The sequence below is a fragment of the Mytilus californianus genome, unplaced genomic scaffold, assembly GCF_021869535.1.
Source record: "Mytilus californianus isolate M0D057914Y unplaced genomic scaffold, xbMytCali1.0.p SCAF_10, whole genome shotgun sequence".
Taxonomy (NCBI): domain Eukaryota; kingdom Metazoa; phylum Mollusca; class Bivalvia; order Mytilida; family Mytilidae; genus Mytilus; species Mytilus californianus.
In genome coordinates, this window is record NW_026262582.1 from 39049951 (window position 1) to 39076846 (window position 26896).

At 32.3% G+C, this 26896-nt stretch overlaps 1 protein-coding gene across 2 annotated transcripts in view; it reads left to right on the plus strand.

The window, feature by feature from the left end:
* Nucleotides 1-231: 231 nt before the first annotated feature.
* LOC127718074 (interleukin-1 receptor accessory protein-like 1-B) overlaps nucleotides 232-26896 on the plus strand; it is a 40054-nt gene continuing 13389 nt past the window's right edge. The window contains exons 1-9 of one of the 2 annotated variants that reach the window (XM_052223973.1): nucleotides 232-344; nucleotides 5099-5377; nucleotides 7523-7653; nucleotides 9623-9747; nucleotides 14226-14348; nucleotides 16369-16618; nucleotides 16991-17128; nucleotides 17794-17930; nucleotides 20593-24418. In XM_052223973.1, coding sequence (XP_052079933.1) covers nucleotides 5106-5377; nucleotides 7523-7653; nucleotides 9623-9747; nucleotides 14226-14348; nucleotides 16369-16618; nucleotides 16991-17128; nucleotides 17794-17930; nucleotides 20593-21051 — 1635 coding nt within the window. In that variant the 5' untranslated portion in view covers nucleotides 232-344; nucleotides 5099-5105 and the 3' untranslated portion in view covers nucleotides 21052-24418. Of the gene's footprint in view, nucleotides 345-5098; nucleotides 5378-7522; nucleotides 7654-9622; nucleotides 9748-14225; nucleotides 14349-16368; nucleotides 16619-16990; nucleotides 17129-17793; nucleotides 17931-20592; nucleotides 24419-26896 lie in introns of those variants that run through there. The other variant, XM_052223974.1, reaches the window with a different exon arrangement.

Sequence of the window (26896 nt, forward strand, 5' to 3'; positions counted from 1 at the left end):
CTAATTATTCTTTAAACCGTTTTTGTATAAATAATGTAGGAAAATAGATTGGGTCTCCCATAATTATAATTTTACAAATGTGGATTTTCGGTAAATGAAAATTTTGAAAAGTGTTACTTGACGTAATATGTTGACGTACTTTTAACTCAATATCGTAAGCTCTCAGTTCAAATTGACGTTCGGGATACGGAAACCAGTTTCCCGCCATATCACACTTTCGGAAAACCTCGCCAGACCTTCTTTCAGTTTCAGGTCATTGATATTCCCGGATAATGTTCGGATTGTCCAATATCCAGTTCAAACCTTCTTTTCCTATCATAGGAAGGTCGGAAACATATTCGTCTGTGAGTATCTTTGTTTATTATCATTTAGATAAGGGAATGCGGCGATTAAAAATGAGATTTCAATCCGTGTTGATTCTGTTGAAAACGAAAGTAGAAATCAACATGTGCATATGCACCATTTTTTGTTGCATATTTTGACCTTTCCAACATGTTCCAAAGTACAAGGCATTTGCGCATTTTATGTACAACATGATTCAAGATTCGTTGTGGTTTGAATAGACAGATAGAGGGGATAAACGGTTACTAAATATAAATTGTTAAACATAGTACTTACATGACTTAGTGATAAGTATGTGGTTTAAAAATAGAAAAATTTAACAGGTTGAGAACAAACCCTCTATATGGTGTTTATAACTGTATAGAGGGATTATCCTTCTATAGAGGGATTAAATTATCCCTCTATAACGTCACAGTACCCAAATTGCACCTATTCAACAAAAATAGCTGATGAAATCTTTCAAGTTTTCTTTGAGACTAAACAATTTGTATTTTTATGATTTGACATTATATACGTCTTACAACATAGGTAAATATATTTAAATATACACAAAACGTTCACAATATATATCAACAGATGAAGCATTCCCTGGAAAAAGTAAATCTACGGAAACGTCGCATATGCGACGTTCTCAAAATGTCATCTTTTAAAAATGAGAAAATTAAACATGTTACAAGCATCCATTTCTTAAAAAATGAATAGTAAGCATGGAATAATGTCAAATTGTTCAAAATATTTGAAGAAATAAAACAAAACTTCTGTTATTCGATATTGAAGGATGTGAATTTAAACATGGATGCAATTTGGGTACTCCTCATTACATATCAAGGATCGTTTGGAGGTCGGTTCAAACCCATTTTTCTATGATTCAATATGGATTCAAAATTAAATTGGTGTAACTATATAGTAAAAAAGGACACGTCTACAAAATAAACACAGAATGGAAACTTTTGTCTGGATCATAAAAAAACGTAGGTGAAAAAACTGTCAAAATAGGTGCAATTTGGGTACCCTCACGTTAGACATGTTAGAGGGATATATTTTTTTAGACTGGATTTAAAGCAAAACATGGCAAATGTGCATTTTCTACTTATGATGGCAGTAACCTGCAACATTTGATGCACCAATTGATGTACTTCATTAATATGCACATTTCCAGTTTACTGCTAAAGTGACTGAATATACAATCTATTGTTCATCTGACATCATCATGATCATAATTGAAAGCTGTGATGATCAGGTAAATTCCACTCAGTTATGCCTCAATGAACAGATTTCTATTGTTAGATTTAACTAAAATTTAAAGGTCAACTGTCCCTATTGTTGCTGATCAGGTGTTCAGATAGGTACACAATAGATTGCATGTTCTGTCACTTTAGCAGAAAACTGGGCATCACAATTTTTAGTAAAGTGCAATAACTGATACATAAAATGCTATAGAAATATAGCCAATATAACCAGAAAATGCCAATTTGCCATTTTCCTGCTTTAAATCCAGTCTAAACAAATATATCCCTCTTTAAAGGGATAATTTAATCCCTCTATAAAAGGATAATCCCTCTATACACATACCTGCCAAGTTTTCAAAATTTCCATGGGGGATTTCAAGAGCGAGATGACTAAATGCTCCTCTTATATTGTCATAAGACTTTCTAATCTACTACTATATTGTTTGAATGAGTATGCATGTGCTTAAATCCCCTTTTAACTCATTTGAATGCCTGTTTTCAGGTGTTAAATTTGTATAATAACGAATTTCAAAATTCAGGTCAACACCTCTCATGGGGGAAATCCCCCATAAAGCATGAAGGTTGGCAGGTCTGTATACAGGTATAAACACCATATAGAGGGTTTGTTCCAAACCTGTTTAATATTCAGTGCCAACAATGAAGAAAATCCAAATCCTGTTCTCAAGTGTCTGTGATTGATTTAATATAAATAAAACATATGGCATACATATCAAAATTAAACCCACCCTCCTGTAAACCCATGTATACCTAGCTCCCGTTAAACAATTTCAAATCTTCTTCGTGAAAACTTATTATGCAGGCAAAGTAAATGGTGAAGTTTATTTTAATAGTTTTTGGTCCTCAATGCTCTTCAACTATATGCTTAATTTGGCCTTGTTAACTTTTTTGATTTGAAATTGAGCGTCGCTGATGAGTCTTTTGTTGATGAAATGAGTCTCTGTCATACAAACTTTTAATCTAGGTATTTATGACAACTATATTCATTATGTCATTGTATCATCTTGAATCAATGGAGGATTCATTTAGGGATGTATAAGGGGTACGTCACTTCTTTGATTGGAAACAAATACGGCGGGGGCATTAAGTTTTACCCTTGTCCGTCTGTACGTACGTACGTCCCAAAATTGGTTTCCGTTCTCTAACTTGAGTTTGCCTCAACCGAATGTTATGAAACTTATACACAATGCTTATTACCACAAAACACAGATCAAGTTTGAATTTTGGTGGCGTCACTTTATCCGTTCTAGAGTTATGCCCCTTTATAAATGGAAAAATTGCAAAATTTTTAGTTTCTGTTCTCTAACTTAAGTTTACCTCTACCAAATGTTATGAAACTTATACACAATGCCTACTACCACAAAACACAGATCAAGTGAGAATTTTGGTGGTATCACTATAACCGTTCTAGAGTTATGCCCCTTTATAAATGGAAAAATTGCAAAATTTTTATTTTCTTCTAAATATCAAGTAATTTTTTAAATTGGAGTTATCTTCCTTTGTCCATGATTATTCTTGAGCATGCTGAAATGAGATGCTGTGAACATAATTGTCATTGTAAATAGCACCCATTTCAAAATATTTGATTGCTTGCAAAAATTATTTAGGCACATTCCTTTGATTGGGAAAAATTCAATTTTTTGGCAAAAAAACTTCAAAAATTGTTTTGCCTCTTGCATTGTCAACGTATATTGGTTCCGTCTAACAGAAGTTCCACTGGAAACTTTGTTATAAACAATGTCATAATATCTGTTCCTGTTGGAACAAATATTCTATACCATTTATTCCGTTAGGAACATTTACCATGTTTACTGTAACATTTATTCCAGTGGAAATAATATTCCAGAATATTGTTTCCATTTGGAACTTATATTATGAAGGAACTTCTATTCCATGACAGCATGTCTTGAATTACCATTACATACAATAACTCAATTCAAAAATGTACAATGCTATAATTTGCATAGTGGTTATTCATCCCATACAATTAGAGTAGCAAAAACATGTAACAAATAAAATTATATAATTTATAATTTTTTTTTCTTAACCATGTTAACCAATTGTATACACATAATTATTTATTTGGCTGGCAGTATTCATGGTATTTGCCATCTTCGCTAGCCAAGGGTTACGATCCAGTCCACTCCTCTCCACCCTTGGCAGATTTAGCCAACATTTGTGATTACAATGCGGCGCCATCTACCGGTAGATAGAAGTCACACCCATTTCTACTACATCATTCTTGTCCCTATAGCAGCATTTGAACTCTCTTCAGTGTGAAGGTGTAAAAATAGTTGTATGTAGTGTTTACAAATTTTGTGAAGCAGGAACTGAAAATATACGTTGACATTCCAACATTTGCTCTAGAAACATACCCAGGAACTTTAATTAGTTGAATAAGAACTTTAAATTGTCACTACATATCGTCCTATGGTTTGAGGGTAAAGACTTGTTGCACAATCTGCATGTGGCAATTGTTTATTTACATTTTCCACATTTACACGTGATCATCTTAAAGGTGCTTTTTAATTGGATGCAGCCAGTTACAACTGCGACCAATGGAAATCATTACCTCGTGGATTCGAAATTCTATCTTAATCAGCCAAGGGTGGAGAGGAGGGGACTGGATCCTAACCCTTGGCTAGTGAAGATGGGTATTAGCAGTCAGGGGACTTACTTAAATGAGTGATTTTCTAAATCACTGATTCAAGTAACATTATGTACATAAAGGTTGGAAGTAAGAGTTGTCTTTCTTTAATAATCACCTATTTAAGTAGTACAAATTAATCACTAGACTAAGTGATTTAATTTTATTGTAGCTTTAAATATAGAATACTAATAATCCAGGGACTAATTATGTTGCTAAAATTATCAGAACCAACATCTGTGTTGATAGGATGATGGTCATGTCAGGTGATGACCTTGTACTAAATCTAGGATAATGACATAAAAATCACTTGTTTAAGTATCATACCTCAATTTTCTTCCAAAAAATCACTTCTTTAAGTATCATTATTTTAATAACCTCCACTAATTTCAACACCCCCGAACAGTGAAATTTTGATGGCGAACAGTAGAATTTTATTACATAATCTATAAGATGAAACCTTGAACTTTACAGGAAAAATACTCCCACTGCTGGGAAAAATCTGTTAAGAAAGTATCAGTTCATTATGTAAAGCCATTTTTATAGCATTTTTTCAACTAAAATAGAATTTGCAGCTAAATGATTGCATCAAAGGCATAAACCTTGCTGCTTAAAAGAAGCAAAAAGTTCATTTTTTTCAATTTTACTAATGAAAAGATATTATCTAAACCTATGTGTTTAAAATTTTGGTAAAACTACAAAATCACAATTTATGACAAAACTTTGAATTTGCTACTTAAATAAGTGATTTAAAAATCACTTATTTCAATAAGTCCCCTGACTGATTAGCATATACATGATATAATTTAAATGTTTAAAAAATTTAAAAACTAACCATACATCTACCTTTTCTGTTTGACAGGAATTACATGTATTATACAAGAAAGATGTTGAACATAAAGGAAATTCCATGTCCAGTTGTACTGGTGATTTTTTGTGCCATTGCCAAAACTGCAATAGGTTCAGGTGGATGTCAGACTTCCAAGTTGATCAACTTTCATCCATGTCCAACCTGGCCAGAACAAAACATGTACACAGAAGATGATGGTCCCATTTATTTGCTATGCTCAGTGATTTCAAATACCGGTACTGTTGCCCTTACGTGGTACAAAAATGGAACAGAACTGAAATCAGATCAACAATATCCTTTTGTAGATATATAATTTGACTTATATCGGTGAAATTTGGTTGAATGATTTTGATGTACATAAATGACTTAAAAGAGAGGTCGAAGACACCAATGGGATACTCAAACTCATAACATGCATAAAGTCAATGAACAACTGACAAAAATGACTGACACATTATGCATGACTAAAAACAAAAAAATTACACAAAAACAAACAACAGTATACATATTACATGTATATTACAACATTAAACATGTTAAAAAAGACTGAGCAACAAGTACCCCGCCTAAAACTTAGGGTAATCTCAGGTGCTTCAGAAGGGTAAGCAGATCATGCTCCACATGCAGCACCAGTCAAGTTGCTCATGTACAAACTCAGCATTGCTCAGTGATAAGTCTAATGTTGACCATTTCCCCATTAAAAAACTATTTTATGAATTTTTATTAATAACACCACATGTCATTTTTTAGGGAAATCTCTTGAAAAATACAAAAATGATAAATTGGTCATTCAAAATAATTTTTCTTGGGTCAGATGACAAATTTTTCTTCATACTTATACCTTGTGAGCTAGTGTGTTAAAAATCTGACCTGGCGTTTCTTGGGTAGGGTTACATATCTTCCTTCAGACATTTACCTTGTCATGCTTGTGAGCTAGTATGTTAAAAATCTGACTCTGCATTTCTTGGGTAGGGTTACGCATCTTCCTTAAGACATTTTTACCTTGTTAACTAGTATGTTAAAAAATCTGACTCGGCATTTCTTTGGTAGGGTTACACATCTTCCTTCAGACATTTTTGCCTTGTTAGCTAGTGTGTTATAATCTGACTCAGCATATAAATTGAGAACTAAGCAAGGAATATCACAAGACATTAATACGCTAATTATCTTCATGATCTTTATGAATTTACTGCATGTAACAAAATGATGCTGGGAAAAAGTTGTAATAACAGCTTTGTTTATCTCCTTTTGTAACGATAACTAAGCCAAAATTTTGTCAAATACCATGCAGCATTAAGCATATTATGCTGTTCATAATAAGAGTAAAAGGAGATGTGGATAAAGGCAAGAAACGAAGCACCCAAACAACAGAAAATAACACAGTCTTCAACAATGACAAGTGTCAATATGATATATTATTATATGTCGATCCTTAACTTAATTGTGAATAAATTTAAAAGATGCTATTTTAAAAAGGTCTGAATCATACCACATCTCCTTATTTTTGTACTGAATGTCAGTTCACATCAAGATCTTTTTGTGAACATTTATGATAATATTCATTCTTAACCAGATGCACATTTCAACAATAAATGTCTCTTCAGTGATGCTCAAGGTCAAAATATTTGAAAATCCAAAAATTATTAAAAAGACAAAGAGCTTATAAACCTATAAGGTCCAATAGTCATTACAGTATAGCCAAAGCTGGGCAAGGAATCAGAGCTTTTCATGAGGGAGAAAAAACCCAAGAAAGAAAAAAAAAGGCATTTGATGAATTTCATCTTGCTCTTACATTCTGGCAAATGGTAATGAAAACGTATGTTCTGATTGTCATTTCCACAATCCTGTCTCCTTTTCCTAAAATGTGACATCTGTTAGCACTGAATTAGACTTATCCTTCAGTTAGTTTTCACATTAGCAGCACAATAGATGCCTCATACAGAGCAGGATCTGCTTACCTTCCAGAGCACCTGAGATCACCCCCAGTTTTTGATGGGGTTCCTGTTGCTCAGTCTTTAGTTTTCTGTCTTGTGTTTTGTATACTATTGTTTGTTTTTTGGTAGTCTTTATTTTTTTGCCATAGAGTTGTCAGTTTGTTATTGATTTATGAGTATGAATATCCCTTTGGTATCTTTCGCCTCTCTCTGATCCTTCTTACTGTATAAAATATATACTTTTTTCCTGCTTTCTTGCAGTAAGAATAGGGTAGCAAGGTAGGTACAAAATGTTTTATTTTTGAAAAATATTTTTAAAAACATCATGAACATAGGGAAATATGTTGGACTGACTTAAATATAGTGCTTAGCCAATAATGCTGATTAAAAATACAATATATACAGGTTGGTAGAGATGCCAGAAACAGAACTGTATATTTTTTTGACTAGATGTACAAACAACATGAACAATGATTGTTTATAATCCTTAACATATTTTTACTATATATATCAGCGATGATAAACAACGTTTAAAAATAGAACTTCCTGTACAGGAGGATTCTGGGTATTATTCCTGTAAAGCTGCGATGGCTAACAGTTCTATAACCTATGAAGGATATATTTTGGTGACTGGTAAGTTGTCCTCAGATTATAGTTTTTGCTATTTAGCAATCTGATTAAAATACTGATCCTGTATCTACGCTTCACTTTATACTCATAATTTAAATTCAGAAACTATAGCGATGTTTTTATTATTATGAATAACATGAATAAGGTGACTGGGTGAATATCACAATAATATAACACGCATTCTAATATCTGATATATCTGTATGAAGATTTGCCTGAAATCACAATGATTAATCTTGCATTTTTGTCATTTCTCCAAAAAACGCAATGATAATTGCTTGCAATAATTTCTGAATTTCCAGTACGTGTATGTAGCAATGTTCCTTACTACATTCTGTTACAAAGAGCTTTCAAGATCCTCTAGTTTTGTCGTAATGTTACATTAAAAATTTGAAGGCATTGGCTAATGTAATTATTACCAAAACAGACTGTTGTCAGATACTTTTAAGGAAAGATAAAGTTTAGAAATTGTTTATAGTATGCAGACTGAACTGTCACTTTTTGTTTAAGTTTTCAGGATAGATATTTACAATAACTTGGGTATCCCTTAAAGTTGATACAACAGTTTGATAATAAATGACTGCCAATCTGATCCACAGTCATTTTCTTGGTTTCAAGGGGTGGATCAAGGATTGTTGGGATGGAAAGTTGGGGTAATTGTCAGAAATGGTAAAAATGCTGCTGAGCCCCTATCATGCCTATTGAGGCAATCTTTTGAAAAAATGTTTTATGCCAAATTATGATATATTTCCGATCAAAGGAGGGAGGGGCATACACCCTTTATATGACCCCTGTCACCCCAATCCCAAACTGCTTCCTTGTGTAAATTTTTGAAATTTGTTAATTCTGAAAGCATTACACATGATGTATATATATGTTGATGTTGATTTTTTTAAATTAAAATTTTTTATTTTATCTTTCATGTTTTGTAACATTCCCTAATTATACCCCCGCTTTAAAAAAGTGGGGTTATACTGTTTTACCTCTGTTTGTCCATCCTTCAGTCCATCCATCCGTCCCATAAATTTTTTTTGTCATATTTTTCTCAGGAAATACAGTACAAGGATTTCTGAAATTTGTTTTCAGGGTTTATATAAGTCCGCTATACCATGTGATGCGTTTTCAGATTCATCACTCAACAACTTCCTGTTTACCTTATACTTTTAGCGGGTGAGGGTATCATTAGTGAGCAGTAGCTCACAGATTCACTTGTGTTATACCTGTAGAAAATATAACGCTCATTTTCTCTCCAAAAGAACAGGTTTTGATCATACACATAACTTTAAATTTAAACACTGGAGGATTAAGAAGTGATTTTTTTACGACGTATTATTGTATACAAATGTCGTCTATCTGTCCGGTGTAAACATGTCGCACCGTAACTTGAGAACGACTTATCCAAATTTCATGAAACTTAACATAGTTGTTTCTTATGATGGTCAAACGATCTGTATACGTTTTGGTGAAAATAAGATTAAAACTTTTTGAGTTACGGGACTTAATAACTAAAACAGGTGTGTGTTTTTTTTTCACATGTCGCGCCGTATCTCAAAAACAATTTATGATTATTGCTTAAAACTTTACACACTTCTTAGTTATATTAATCTTAAGATCTGTATACTTTTTGGTGATGATTCAAAATTTTATTTTAGAGATATTGAGTATTTTTTTTAAAAAGGGGGAGGGGTTTTTCACATGTCGCGCCGTATCTCAAAAACGATTTATGATTTTTGCTTAAAATTTTACACACTTTTTAGTTATATTAATCTAAAGATCTGTATACTTTTTGGTTTTGATTCAAAATTTTATTTTAGAGATATTGAGTTTTTTGTAAAAAAAGGGGGTTTTCGCATGTCAGGCCGTATGTCAGAAACTATTTATGATTATTGCATAAAAATTCACACACAAGATGACGGGCGTATCATGCGCTCATGGCGCAGCTGTTTATTTTATAATATATTAATTTTTTACAGAGGCTTTTCCTGTTACTCATCCTAGAATTGTTCATACTGTACCATTAGACCAAGAACAGAAAGTATTTTTGGGATCCAGTACAAATATCAGCTGTACCTTTGATGTTGGGACTGAAATGTCAACGGTAATTTATTTATCAGCTAAAAAATGATAAATGGGTTAGTTAAGGCAAAATAAAAATATATGTGTGATTCCAGTTGCATCCTGAAAAAAAAATAGGATCGGTAAGGTCAGCTTTTTAGTCCCCTATCGACGAAGTCGAAGGGGACTTAAGATTTGCACTCTGTCCCTCTGTCTGTCCATCCGTCCGTCCGTCTGTCAATCCTTCAGTCCGGCAAATCAGTTTTCCAGACTTTTTTTCTTCATGCTTGAAGATATTGATTTGATATTTGGTGTATTGTTTTATCATGACAAATTACAGTTGAAGTTTGATTTTCAAGATTTTAGCTTTTCTCCTTGTTCAGTTAAAGCCCTTTCCCTAGAATTAAATTTTTGATGAAATACAAGTTAATTACTAGATTTCTGTTCAAAGGGAATTAACTCATTTTTTAACTTTCCCTAGAATTAAATTTTTGATAAAATACTTATTACAGTCAGGGGTACTACTTGTACAAGTAATTTTTATTTACTGGAAGAAGTAAATATTAATATACTTATATAAGTAAATTTGTAGGATACTTATACAAGTGTATTTTATTTACTTGTATAGGTAAAAAAAAAAATGGTCTTAGTTATGTCCCTTAGACATTCAGATTTTTTTACTTATACAAGTAAAAATGTCATCCTATCTTCTTTTCTTGAATTCTTAGGACTTCTTTGCTCTAATAGAATTTTTGATTGTCTGTCCTTTGCAGATGTCTTTACTAATCATTTAAGTGTAATTTCATGGACAATGAAAATCTCATTTGTCTGTTATCTTCAGAACACTGCTCATTTACAAGCCCCCAAGGGGCAATTTTTGAAGGCCTTGCGCAAATACTTAAGATCTTTGCGCAATCAGTTTTTTTGTTGAATTAATGTGATGAAACATTGAACTCTAATCAAAAATTATGAGCTAACCTGAGAAAAATTGTTAAAGACATGTTTTTACATCTCAAAACTTGAGAATTTTTGTAGGATTGTAAAAAAAAATTACTTATACAAGTAAATTTTTGAGAAAATTAAGGGGAGATTATTCAAACATTATAATTAACTTATATAAGTATATTTAATTTACTTCTTCAAGTAAATAAAGATTACTTGTACAAGTAGTACCCCTGACTGTATTAATTACTAGATTTCTGTTCAAAGGGAAATAACTCTTTTTTTTTTTAAAGATTTGTAAAAGACATTGTATTAAGATAAATGACATTTTGGATTTTTTTCCTTTTCTTTAGTAAATTGTTTGAAGAATTTAGTGGTAGGTTTGCTCGATTACGATGAATTTTTAACCGGTAGGGGACTATGTATTGCCATGCAATACTCACAGAATGCTTGTTTTTTTTTTATTGTTAAAATCCAGAAAAATATTGTGTGTTCACCGAGTCTGATAATAGATAAATAGACACTTTAAATCACAAAAAATTATCAGCAAGGCAAGATCTACTAACAAGTCAAATTTTTCGGATATAGTTTAGTAGACTGTCACTCTTTATAAGAGTGATTGCTCTTAAAAGAGGATTATTTTATGCCCAACCTACGATAGTAGATGGGCATTATGTTTTTTGGTCTGTGCGTCCATTCGTTCTTCCGTCTGTCCCGCTTCAGGTTTAAGTTTTTGGTCAAGGTAGTTTTTGATGAAGTTGAAGTCCAATCAACTTGAAACTTAGTACACATGTTCCCTATGATATGATCTTTTAATTTTAATGCCAAATTAGAGTTTTGACCCCAATTTCATGGTCCACTGAACATAGAAAATGATAGTGCGAGTGGGGCATCCGTGTTCTATGGACACATTCTTGTGTTTTGAACAAAAACTAAAGAAGATAGGGAGAAACTAATCAGACTAAATGATCAGCAAAACAACATCAACAAAACAGAGATTTTTGTCATGCATTTTTTTAAATTTAGTAAATATATTTGAAAATCATACATGCTATTTATTGCAACACATAAGTACACCACCATTATGGCTATCAAGTAGAAAATCTACAAAGAAATCAGATTCACATTTTTGCATAAATAAACTGATATGAACTACGTACAATTATAAAACACTTTAATATATCAGGGGTTCAAATTTGCTGTAAATAATGAAAGGTCCAGGACCATTTAAAATTTAAGTGATAGGTCCTCCATAAGAAATCAATGGTCGTGTATAAAGCATCAGTGTAAAAAATGGTAGGTCCATGACTTTTGTAATTTAAAAATGAAAAGTCCTCTCCTAGAAAAGACAGGTCCCGGACCTCGGACCCACACTAATTTGAACCCCAGTTTATGAGTTGTGAATTCTAATTTTTAACAGCCAGTTTGGTTCAGTTTTGTCAAAATAAGCAAAGAAACATCGCTAATGAATTAAATTGCAAGTGAATAATTCAACCTCATTAAATCAATATTCATGTGAACTTCAATTGAACCTCTTAGCTAGAGATGGGTTATGCATGAACTAGTTCAGCTATTAAAAATAAAAGAATGTCAATATTGGAAGTGAAACGAGGGTAAACCATTTGATTGACTGATTCGATCTACAAAAAGTCATTGTTATACAGGTAAAAAGGATTATTAACATATTTTTATACGACCGCAAAAAATTTTGCGGTCGTATATTGGTATGACGTTGGCGTCGTCCGAAGACACATTGGTTTTCGCACTCTAAGTTTAGTTTAAGTGAATGGATCTCTATGAAATTTTACCATAAGATTCAATACCACTAAAAGGTGGTTGGGATTGATTTTGGGGTTATGGTACCAACAGTTAAGGAATTAGGGCCAAAAAGGGACCAAAAATAAGCATTTTTGTAACTTCAAGACATAACTTGTGTGTTAGTGTATGGATCTCTCTGAAATTGTACCACAAGGTTCCATATCACAATGGGAATGTTGGGATTGATTTTGGGGGTAATTGCCTCAAAATTGTAGGAATTAGGGGCCAAAAAAGGGGCAAAAAACAAGCATTTTTCTAGTTTCATGATAATAACTTGTGTGTAAGTGTATGGATCTTTCTGAAATTGTACTGCAAGGTTCCATATCACAAAGGGAAAGCTGGAATTGAGTTTGGGGGTAATTGCCCAAAACTTTTAGGAATAAGGGGCCAAAAAGGGGCCAAAAATAAGCATTTTCTAGTTTCCAGACAATAACTTGTGTTCAAGTTTATGGATATCTCTGAAATTGTACTGTAAGGTACCATACCACAAAGGGAAGGCTGGGATTGAGTGTGGGGGTGATGAATCATAAGGGGGTTCAAAAAATTTGGGGGAGGGATTTTTTTTTTTCCTTAAAATTTTCCATTTTAAATTGGTTATTTCTGATTTATATATAAAAGCAAATAATAATGATATGGTTTGAATAGGTAAATTAAAATTTTTTAAGTTCTTAGACCACATTCATTCTGTGTCAGAAACCTATGCTGTGTCAAATATTTAATCACAAGCCAAATTTAGTGCTGTATCAAGCTTGAATGTTGTGTCCATACTTGCCCCAACTGTTCAGGGTTGGACCTCTGCGGTCGTATCAAGCTGCGCCCAGCGGAGCATTTTATTATACCTGAAATATGAAATCAAACAGACCTAGAAAAATCCAATTGCATGAGTATGATATCTATTTATATTATGTTTAATATGTTTTTATCATATACTTGTAGAAAATAATGGTATAATTGTACCCCTTGATAAAACTAATTTACACATATATTTATTCAATAAATTTGAAGAATTGTCTTAGCCGTGTGATTTGACTTTTGTTATCAACTGCTTCCGGTATATATCAACTGTTTCCGGTTTATATCAACTGCTTCCGGTTATTATCGCATGCCTTTCTTTAACGTAATCGCAAAGCATTTCGACGTCATTCTGCAAATTCCGGAAAATAAACCTCAGTGGTACATTTTTATAAAAGTGAAAAAGATAGCTAAGTAGAATAACAGAAGGAATATTAGGAAATAGGAAAATATATTATTAAAAAACGCAAAACAAATAATACAATAAATGAATTTTATAAAGTTTTGAAAAAGTTTTCATGTCTGTATGGCTTCTGCTGAGGTATATGATAAAAAGAACATAACATGTCATTTTTCATATCAGACCCCTTATCAGCCCATGGTCAAAATCATCCCTCGAGCCTGTTGGCTCTCGGGCTGATATCATGACCTAGGGCTGATAAGGGGTCTGATATGAAAAAATGCCATGTTATAATATATATATATCAGGTTATATGAATGTAGGCAGTCTTCTGAGGTCACCTTGATGTTTAATTAGATGGTGTCTTAACTAAAATACACACAAAATGCTGATACATATTATCGAGTCTGTGCATTGTAAATTGTTTATTTTTAGACTTTTAATTATTTTGATATAGGTTTTAGTATGTTATAAATCAAATATGAGAATTTGAGTCAAATCGGTGAACATGAATTTGACAGCCAATGCCCCTTTAAATACTTTGTATATTTTTTATTTTTTCTTTACAGCCGGAAAAAATGCAGTGGAGTAAAAATGGTGATTTATTGTATGATAATAACACTAACCTGGAATATCAGATCTTCAACCTTGAAAGTCAGACTGTTCTAATGTTACAGATACAGAATATATCTGTAAGTAAGGTCTGCTTACCTTATACCGAGTTAGACCAACTGAAGGTAGTTGTGATCAATTCTGTCATGTGATCAATTTTGTCTTGTAACTGATTTTTACAGTTTGTTCTTCTGTTGTGCTGTTACAACACTCCAAGATCAGGGGGATGATTGAGCACTCACAAACATGTTTAACCCCGCCACATTCTTTATGTGACTGTCCCATACCAGGAGTCTGTAGTTAAGTGATTGTCGTCCGTTCATTTCTCATATTTGTTTTTTTTGTAAATTGTTTTGGTATGAATTATGCCGTTAGTTTTCTCTTTTGAATTGTTTCACATTTTTCATATTGGGGCCTTTTATAGCCATCTATACAGTATTGGTTTTTCTCATTTGATTGAAGGCTGTACACTTTGTCTATAATAGCTTACACCCCCTTCATTTAAACTCTGGTGGATAGTTATCTCATTGGCAATCATACCACTTGTCCTAATTATTATATTGAGGGTCTGGAAGGGGTTAACAGAATAGAGAATAATGTGCCCCATAAATAAAGAATAGAGAATAATGGGCCCCATAAATAAAGAATAGAGAATAATGGGCCCCATAAATAAAGAATAGAGAATAATGGGCCCCATAAATAAAGAATAGAGAATAATGGACCACATAAATAAAGAATAGAGAAAAAGAGGCCCAAGAAATAAAGAAGAGGATGTTCAAAATAAAAGCCTAGAGAATAAGGATCAAAAAATATAAAGAGTAAAGAAAAATGTTGTCTCATTGACAATCAAACCACATCTCCTTATTTTTATTTTAGAATATATATATATAGAAATTTGGGCCCACATTTTCAGCTTTAACCCCAACATTTGATTGTTTGAGGTGTTTTTATCAAAAAATTTCAACCAACAAATCAGATGTTACAACTGCTCACGGGGGGGTCTCAACATTGGATTTTGGGTACAGTTGTGTAGCTGGGATTTAAAAAACACCCCCCATTCATATATTGAATGATTGTGAAATCCCTACCTATACATATATTTCACAGCGAAATCATAACCCATTCATATATTTATCAGCTCAAATAGTACCTAAATATATCACAATTGGTCAATTACTACCTATTGATATATTTCCTCGGTAAAATTGCACCCCATTGATATATCTGACGTATCAAAAAAGGGACCCATTCCAGCGGCACATATGTATATACCTTCATATAGGAAGAGACCCCCCCGTGCAACTGCTAGATGTGACAGAATTGATCACATGACAGAATTGATCACAACTATACCTTCATCATCATCACTTTTTCATTGATCGATTAAAATTCCAAACATCAGTATACTGCTACAGATAGTATGATATGCCAATCCACAAACCAGTGAAAGTAAACTATGTATGTAAATTTGATACATTTATTACATGATCAAAACAGAGTAAAAAAGATAAAAGCATACTAATATGAAAACTGCTTCTAGGTGAAATGAAATAAAATAACACTTTTTACATTTAGCATGTTTAGTGAGTACAAAGTTCTTTTCATGATTCTATTGTTCTTCATCACCAACGCTCAAACTCAAAAATTTGAAAGCTAAGGGTGTATCAGTACTTGAAAAGTGAGGAGCTATATGACCTAAAGGGACATTAGAGAATAGCCAAATTAAATCTAACTATTGTCAAGATAAATAATCTGGGCCACCCTTAACAAATTCTTTGTTTGCTGTTCCCTACCCATGCATTGGTTGGGTAGGTAGGTAGGGATTTTTTTTTTTGGCCAACAACATAAGTTACATGTTTGAGACAAGAAAAGACGTTAGATCTAGAAAAGAATTTTTTTTTAAATTGAAACAATTTGTGTCATAAAATTTTTTGGGAAGGCTGCTTTTTAGGTGGGTAGGAAGGCAACATCAAACAATTTTAATTTTATTTTTGGACCTATGGTTGGCAACTTGGGTAGATAGGCAACATCAGACGATTTAAATTTTATTTTTGGCCCTGTGGTTTGCAAATTGTCACGACATAGCTTATGTATTGGTAGGTAGATGATTTGGGAGTGTACCAGTGTTATGGAAAGAACGGTTATGGATCTGATTCAAGGAATATAACTTTACTGAGAGATGTGAATCCAGGGGGAAGTGGTGAAGTCAAAGTATGGCTTCTCATAGCTATTTCTGGCGGGGCAGCCTTCATTGTTCTGATGTTTATCGTTTCTATAGTGATTGCTGTTTGTAGAAGAAAACATAATGAAAAAATTGATTGGGAAGATCCTGACTTAGAGCATTATGAAGGTTTGTATGCAAATTGATAAATAAATAATGGAATAATTGTTTTTACCAAATTAGGAAAAATTAATTACCAGAAAAACTTCTCATCCTGAATAATTTAATTTGATTTATAATGTGAATTTTAAATTCTTGTATCATCAAAAGCCAAACCTGTTCGCGAGGTTTTATTTTTCAGGTTTTTTTTTCTTTAAACTGATCTTCCTTAAAGAACAAACTCACCACAGGAATGTTTTTGGTATTTTATGTTAATCACAAAATTAGCAGAAATAAATCCCTCACTAAAATTTCTTCCATACAGTATGCACTAAATATTTTCTTCTTGATGTTGAGCCAAAAAAAAAAATCAATAAATTGATCAATAAATTTATTTTTCAGTTCCGCAGCATAAGTTAGAATATGATGTGTTTATATCCTACAGTAGCGAGGATGAAAAATGGGTGAAAGAAACACTGTTTACTAATCTTGTACAAAATGGTTACCATGTTAACATTGACTTTAAAGATTTTGTGCCAGGTATGATTACCATTTCTTATTTATACAATTAGACAAGTCTTGATAGTCTTATAGAAAATAAATACTATATGAATGATAGAAGTGACATTGTCGACAAAATATCTACCAAATGGGGTTATCTCCCCTTATTGAAGAAAGGAATTTTTGAAACAATTAAAAAAAAAAAACAATAGCAACACATGACAGACTAAATGATTGATTAATTTTGATTTGAAATAAGAATTACAATCTATTTTATTTCATAATTTGGGAAATGATATTAATAGAAGATAACCAAACAAAATGTATGTTTGTTTAGGATATTTTTTTAAAGAAAAAAAAAGGTACATGTAGGTAATCTTGTTAGTGTAGGTAAGAACACCAAATTCTTTGGTAGACAAAAACATAATTATGTAAAAGACAACTTATGCCAAGTTTCCTGACTTGGAAAAGGCAAGATTTACATGTGGAGGGGTCAGACTATTTGTTTAAGTTCTTAACTCTTCAGCTTTTATTTCTGAAATTTTAGTCTCCTTGACCAAGTAAATATGAAGTTTCAAATTTGCAGAAAATTATTACAGCTTGCACTGAATACCACAAAAAAGGCATTTCACAAAACTATCCCTAATCAACAATGTCATATTTTTACACATCTGTGTCATTTTATGATGACATCTTTTATACAGGTATGGCCATTGCAGAAAACGTCATGGATTCAATTTACAAAAGTAGAAAAACAGTTGTTGTTATGTCAAAGAATTTCTTGAAATCAATGTGGGGCCAGTTTGAACTTCAGCAAGCTCACAATAGGGCTATATCCCAGGTAAGGTGCTATATAAAACATTGATGAAATAATAAGAATTTCAAATAGAGGCAAAGGATACCAAAATGATATTCAAACTCATAAGTCGAAAATAAACTGACAATGCCAGTTGTCACTGGTATCTTTGCTGAATACTGTGGAATCATTATTATTAGCTATATAGTGTGATACCAATTTTCATGGGTATTGTTTAACCAGGAATTTAAATATTCAAAGAAATACGAATGTTTTATAGGCTTGTATTGAGACTATGACAAAAACACAAAATCAAATATCCAAGAAAAAGTGATTTTTCATTAATTTATTAAAAATTGGTATCCACAAAAATAAATGAATCTGTAGTTGTAAAATTATTCTAATCAGATGCATCATGTTTGATAAATGCCACACACGCACACATACACACACACACTACATATAATAAAAAATCTTAACTACTTAACTTACATTTATTTTCGTTATTTTCCATTTTCATAAATTCAGAAAAAAATGTGTTTTCGTAGATATATGATTTTGTGGTTATTAATACTTGGATTTTTAAATTCATGATTTACCTACGCCCACGAAATTCACGAAATTTGGTATTCCACTTTCAGTCTTAAACATTCCATAATTTAAATAACTTAATTATAACCCACTTCGAAGGAGAGAGGACTATACTGTTTTACAAATGTGTGCCCATCTGTTCCGTCACTTTTTTCTCAGGAACTACAAATCTCAGCATCTTGTAATTTGGTAAAAAGCTTCATGTGAGCTTGCCATACTAAATGATGTGTTTTCACATTAAATGCTCATCAACTAACTGTTTGCCAATACTTTAGTATTCTTATAATTATTCCTACAATGCAAACATAATTATAAAAACAAATTTATATTTAGTGAATATGAAAATTGTTCAAACAAAAGCATAATTTTGATTACAGATTTGTTCACAGGTTTGTAATAAATGGGTTGCTGGTAAAAATTTTCTAAAATTTTCTTTATTATATTTGAGTTATTTCCCTTGGTTGTTATTTTGGAGGTGTAGTTAATATTCTTATTTAACTTACCAAATTGAAACAGGGTACAACCAAGTCTGATAAAAGATCCTGAGTAGATGATAGTGATGGATGAACACATGATTAAGCAAGACTAAAAGAAAAAAAAATGTTCAAAGAACTACGTTTTCTAAAGTCTAGCTGTCAGTGTTAACAAGTTGAATTTTGCTGTTTTATGAAGGAAGTTGTGCACTAAGACCTCCCTGGTGACAAAAGAGGTTAAACTCAAGCTCAAATTGTGTGAATCGAAAATAATTATAGCTGAGGTGTCAACCTATATTTGTTCCGCATAAAAGAAGTTCCCCTGGAGACTTTGTCACACCCCTCTCAAAATGAGCCAAATAGTTATTTTCAATTCTATTTTTTAATTTTTAAACCCCTTCTGCCTCTTTGGATATATTTTTTTGTTGAAAGCTTGTAACAGTTATAAAGTTTTTATAATATTATCATGTGTCACCTCCAACCATATTAATTTGGATTATTTTACTACTCATTTAAATATCAGATAACCTTTCAATATTGGGTTCAGGATTTTAATTGAAACAATATAGACTTTGCACTAACCTTTTCATTTTATTTTGAAACAGTTTATACAAGAGTAAGCTTTTTGGGTTTTTTTTTACATGTAAATTTGCAACTTTGTTGGTTGTCATAATTATATTCTCTTTCATTTTTTTTGAGCCTGCGACTTTTGTCGCAGAAAGCTCAACATAGGGATAGTGATCTGGCGGCGGTGGTATTAGCCAACTTCTTAAAAGCTTTATATTTTCCAAGGTGGAAGACCTGGATACTTCATACTTTGTATATAGATGACTTATGTTATGAAGTTTCCGTCTGTCATATGTCCATTGTCCTTGACCTCATTTTCATGGTTTAGTGACTATTCGAAAAAAAAAGTTCAAATTTTTTGTAATGTTAATTTCTCTATTATGAGTAATAGGATAACTATAATAATATTTAATATGTGCGTACCTTGCAAGGTCCTCATGCCCGTCAGACAATTTTCATCTGACGTGGACCTCATTTCATGGATCAGTGAACAAGGTTAAGTTTTTGTGGTCAACTCCATATATCAGATACTATAAGCAATAGGTCTTCTATATTTGGTGTATGGAATGATTGTAAGGTGTTCATGTCCAACCGGCAGGTGTCATCTGACCTTGACCTCATTTACATGGTTCAGTGGTTAAAGTTAAGTTTTTGTGTTTTGGTCTTTTTTTCTAATACTATATGCAATAGGTCAACTATATTTGGTGTATGGAAATATTTTACAATGTACATGTCAGTCTGGCAGGTTTTATTTGACCTTGACCTCATTTTCATGGTTCATTGCTTAATGTTTAGTTTTTGTGTTTTGGACTGTTTTTCTTAAACTATAACCAATAGGTCTACTATATTTGTTGTATTGAATGATTGTAAGGTGTACATGTATTTCTGGTTTGGTTTATCTGACCTTGACCTCATTTTCTTGGATCATGTCAAGTTTATGTGATACTTTTAGTAAAGCTTTATATTTAGGACTATCAACATAAAATCAATGGTCAGTAAAGAAGGCGAGACATTTCAGCGTGTGCACTCTTGTTATGTGTATTTAAATGAAAAAGTTATTGTTAATTTTTTTTCAGCGGAAGGATGTTCTGATTTTGATCAAATATGGAAAATGTAAAGTTCCAGCAAAATTGATGGGAAAGACATTCCTAGATTTTACAGACAAAACTATAGCACAACATTTTTGGCAGAGATTTTATGATGCAATCGGAAAACCGGGTGATGACATTCAAAAGAAAGAGGAAGGTCAAGATGAAGGTCAAATGAAATACAACGAGAAAACTCAAGTCACAGAAGAAAAAGGTCAAGTAAACAAAATGGACGAAAATGACAAAAACTTTGAGGGGTATGATCACATTATAATAAATTTGAAAAATGAAAAGAACAAAATGGAGACAATAGAAAGTGAAGTCAATGTCAGACCAAAAACATGTGATCGCAGTCAGAGACTTGAGAGTACGGAGTCAAGTGTGAGTCAGGACTCGTGTATTGGCAGAAGGATCAGCTTAGAGGAGCGGAAACCTTTACTGTGTTAATTCTATGTCATCAAAGGCCACATCTATTCTATATATTTTTATGCCCCCGCCGTCACCGGAGGGGGCATTAAGTGTTACCCTTGTTCGTCTGTAAGTACATCCACAAATTTGGTTTCCATTCTATTAACTTTAGTTTGCCTCAACCAAATGTTATGAAACTTATACACAATGCTTATGACCTCACAACACAGATAAAATTTGAATTTGGGTTGCATTACTTTTACCGTTCTTGAGTTATGTCCCTTTATAATGTTATATGCAAGCGGGGGCATCATCTGTGTCCCATGGACACATTCTCCATTAATTTTAGATTTGATTTACTGTGGGTTCGTGAAAATTTATAGGGTAATTATTGATACATTCTTTTATTGGTTAAAAAACAGAAACGTTACTTTAAAGGAGCTATATTGAAGTTTTAATTTGAAGTTTTCAAAAGGAGAAAAAGAATTAAATTTTCCATCTGATGTAATACAATGAAATAATTGATATGGTTTATGTATGTAGTTTACAAAAGGTTATTAGAAAATTCATATCTTTATGCCCATGCCTTAGGCAACGCGGGCATTAAGTGTTACCCTTGACCTTCCGTCTTTCCATCCTTCCAGCTTTCCGTCCATCCCATTTTCATTGCAAAACTTGAGCGGGGGCTTTCATGTCTGCAGACACATTCTCCTTTTATTAAGTATTTGTTTTATTATTTAAGACACTTTTCCAAATTTTTTATGCAAGTGATTCTAGAAACGAATGTTTTTCTTTCAATGAAAACTCTTTAAAATGATAATAATAAAAAAGGCAATTTTTGTTATCCAATATTTCTAATTCAGTACTCAAATTTCTGGCCTAAAATTCAGATATGTCATTTTATAGTTGCTCGTTTACAGTAATTTGTAGGTAAGGTTGTCTTGCTTGTTAATGTATCAGGGAAATTTTAAAAAAAAACAAGACTCGAATTATGGTCTTCTTTTTAGGAATGCATTGATAAAACAAGTTAGGTTTTCATGGGACTTCAAAACTGTTGCTGTAAATGATTCAATCCAAATTTATTTCGGAAAAACAAAATATACACATGTCTGATTCCTGCCTTCAGCATGTTCAGTTAAAAAAAAAAATGGTTGGTCGGTCAGGATTTTTTTTACTTCCAAAAATATTACATGTTCTTTAGAAGTTCAATCCAACTTTTTTACTTAAACATGTTAAATATACAGTTATAACCTAATGCACGCTGCACATTAATTTTGTAATTTCTGATGTTCTGACAACTTTTTCACTCAATATTGGTCGATCTTATTTAATACAAATTTACTGAATAATCCAAGCCACGAAACTCGTGAATGACATTTTGGAAAGGTAATAAAATCTTTGAGGGTTAGCGATTAAACTTGGGGTCAATCAGGATGTAGCTATAGGAAACAGACATATATTTTTTGGTTTCTATTTGATAATTGCTAACACCTATGCCTTTTACATAACCTGTACATGAACACTCATGCCATTATATTTGTAGATTTTCATTGGTGAATTGGATATTATTTTTCAGTGATGGTTGTTGGATTTTTATGTAGTTTGTTGCAGTAAGCCTTTTTTTTTTACCTATCTCTGTAATATTTTTATTAAAAACTTTTAACTGTTAAACATGACATCCACATATATTGAATTTTAATTGACTACTGTAGGACTCAGTATGATGCAAGTTTAAAAAAAAATACAACTTGGGGTATATTAGAATCTCATACAAAGACATGCATATATTTATGAGCCCAAAAACAAATAAAAGAATTGAAACTTATCTTAAGTTATTCCAGCAGTAAAGTGGTAAAGCCTGAAAAGTCCAGCAAAAATTTGTATTTAGCTACTGAAAATAATAACTATTGATTAAGCTTTAATTACAAGAAAAATTCAAGAGATTACAGTATTAAATGGGGATAGATGTATGTTTCATTTTTAACAAATAATTATACCCCGCTTTAAAAAAGTGGGGGTACACTGTTTTACCTCTGTCTGTCCTTCCATCAGTCCATCCATCCATCTGTCAGTCCGTCTGTCCCATGAATATATTTGTCGCATTTTTCTCAGGAACTACTTGACAAGGATTTCTGAAATTTGGTTTCAGGGTTTATATAAGTAAGTTACACCGTGTAGTGCGTTTTCAGATTCATCACTCAACAACTTCCTGTTTACTGAACACTTGTATTATTTTACACATGATAGCCAAGTTGAAAATTTTCGTCACATTTTTCTCAGGAGCTACTTGACAAGGATTTCTGAAGTTTGGTTTCAGGGTTTATAGAAGTAAGTTACACCGTGTGATGCGTTTTCAGATTCATCACTCAACAACTTCCTGTTTACTGAACACTTGTATTATTTTACACATGATAGCCAAGTTGAAAATTTTCGTCACATTTTTCTCAGGAACTACTTGACAAGGATTTCTGAAATTTGGTTTCAGGGTTTATATAAGTAAGTTACAACGTGTGATGCGTTTTCAGATTCATCACTCAACAACTTCCTGTTTACTGAACACTTGTATTATTTTTCACATGATAGCCAAGTTGAAAATTTTCGTCACATTTTTCTCAGGAACTACTTGACAAGGATTTCTGAAATTTGGTTTCAGGGTTTATAGAAGTAAGTTACCCCGTGTGATGCGTTTTCAGATTCATCACTCAACAACTTCCTGTTTACCGAATACTTGTATTATTTTACACATGACAGCCAAGTTGAAAATTTTCGTCATATTTTTCTCAGGAACTACTTGACAAGGATTTCTGAAATTTGGTTTCAGGGTTTATATAAGTCAGCTATACAGTGTGTATACATTTTCAGATTCATCACTCAACAACTTCCTGTTTTCCGAAATATTTTGGCGGGGGGTATCATCAGTGAGCAGTAGCTCACAGTTTTACTTGTTTATAACTATACTAAAGTCTGATTTAAGATAACATTTTTTTCCACTTTCAAACTGCTATTTCAGGGAGAACTTTTTATTAATTGCCCTTAAATTCTTGTTATTTTTTTCATGACATGTACTGATTGTTAATGATTGACATGTACTGATTGCTAAAGATTCACAATTTTATTTTCTACATCTGTTTTATAATTTTATAATTTACAGTATATTAAATATATATGGTGTATATATTGTTGAAGGCCGTATAGTGACCTATAGTTGTTAATTTCTGTGTCATTTGGTCTCTTGTGGAGAGTTGTCACATTGGCAATCATACCACATCTTCTTATTTTTATATATAACATATAGTTATATTTATAAAGTTAAATAAATTTTATTAGTTTGTGATACATTTGTTGTATATTGTATTTATTATTATTTAAGAACTGTTTAATAAAATATTTTTTGTGGAGTGATAAATTCTTATTTTTGTCTTAAAGAGAGCCAATGAGTTCAGATTTGAATACTTTGAAACGGTATTTTTTTTTTATTGCAAATATTGATCAAATTTTAAATTAAGCTGCGACCGAAATGTGAATTTGAAACAGACATTTTCATCAATATTTGCATAAAAATTGCAGTTTTTCTGGTATTCTTTGTTAAGAAAGTTGCATGGTCTCGGAGTGTTATAGAACCCATGCAGCCAGAGTTTTAGGGGTCTGTAAAGTTGCCTGTTGAAAACCAAATCTCTGATTGTGGCTTCTTATATAACATGATACAAAACCTGAGGCATAGTTTAGCAATAGTAATGGTGTTTAAACAAATTATGATTTTTTTTGTATCTGTTTGGGTTAAATTAAAACTATAAACTTAATTTAGTGACGGAGGTATCGATATATCATAACCTGGACTTCTCTTAATTGTCTGTCTGGCAGCAATACCAATGCACTGGGAAGCATCCTTAAGCTGTGAAACATGTATAAAAATCAAGCAATCTCCCATTGAAACATAGATGTTTAATCTAATACTCCTTTTTAAGCCTCAGAGTGTCATAATTTTCGGCACTTTCAGAACTTTTGCAAAAACAATTTGAAGATACCACATATAGTTGCAGATCCAGGGGAGGGGGGGTCGCGAGAGGGCGTATGCTATTCCACTTTTAATCGCCAAAAAAATTCATGTTTTTCTAGATATATATAAATGTTTAGTATAAAAGCATCCAAAATTTGTTTGCCTTGCTCTGCCAGGCTGTTTATATTTATTTAATGGAAATTATGTCCCTTCCCTCATTTAAAAAATCCTTGTCCAGAAATTTTCTTAAAGCGGGGGGGGGGGGGGGGGGGGGGGGGGGCACTGACTGCAAAAGAGGGGGCCAGCTCCAGTCATACTTCAGTGATTCCCTAAATAACCAATTTTTTTCCCACAAAAAGGGACAATTCAAATTTCTTTTCCACCATTCCAGTCCAGTCCAACTACTTTACAGTACCTACTTATGATTCAATGTATAAAGTCTGCAATAAAAAAAAACATTAATTCAAGACCTAAGAAAAGCAGACAAACCCATGACCAAAAGAAAATCTCGGAAAAGACCAGTAGCAGTCTGTACACACTATGTACACAGAAAATTACCGTTAAAGGTAGAGCAACATGGACTGTAAAAACAGGGGGAAAGCAGCTGCTCAGTAAGAGTCAACAGCTCCTGCTCTACTTGCGACACATGCCATGTTACTCTTGTTAAAATAGATTGATTAATCATATCCAGTGATTTGACATCATACAATAGCCTATTCAATGATAAATGTAGCTTGTCTTATCCTAAGACACTTTACATTCCACTCCACATTGTTGATCGAGGTTTACCACATTAAGTTTCGTTTGAAGATTTTTGAAAAACATGACACATGGCCTGTCATTGGTGCATCAAATTTACATTTAACCTTACTAGTCACATATGTCATCAGTTCGCTCAATGGGCCAAATGGAACCAACCATAGCAAATATCATCTTTTAAGCGTTTAGGGTAAATGTTGTGTGAACATTCACTCTACTAACCAACCAGTATAGATGCAATGCCAAACAAACTGCCATGATACTAGCATGGAATCAACAAAAACTAGAATGATTAAAAAAAGATTTTTTGCTGATCTATCAAATAGCCCAATATTGTAGGATAGCCATCCATAAATGGTTATGAATCTTCAATTTGTTAACATAGAAATATATGTAAAATGAATCAACCCCTATACCATACCATAATTAGGTCGGTTATGAAAAAAGTTTGTAGCTAGATGTTCCAGATTTCTAGTTACAAAGGTAATGTCTTGTTCACAATTCGTGCACAAAAATCAATACCTGAACTCAATTACTACTAAACTTTTTGAAAGAAAGTAAAACAATATGGTTCCTCAATCCCTGTCAAACATGGCGACCACCATAACTACTTAAGAGTAAAAAATATTTTTTTAAAAATACATTAGCACAATGGTATACATTTTAAGTGACTCATTTGAACAAAATAATGAGGGAACAGAATTTCCTAGATTAGTCTCATCATATTGTTCACATCCATTCAAATTATACAGAATATTGAAGAAAAAAAATATATCATCCCACCAATCTTCGACCTGAAACATATACATGCTTTATCATTTTCATTTAAACAACATTATAGAGGGTCTGGGTTTTGGGTCCTTCATTTCTTTATTCTTCCTTTTTTGGACCATTTTTCTCTATTCTTTATTTATTTTGCCTATCATAATATTATTCTCTATTCTATTTATTTTATCACCCCATTGTTGTCTATTCTTTATATTTTATTACCCCATTATTCTCTATTCTTTATATTTTATCACCTCATTATTTTCTATTCTTTATATTTTTTGAACATTATTTTCTATTCTTTATATTTTTTGGCCATTATTCTCTTCTTTATAATTTATCACCCCATTATTCTCTTTT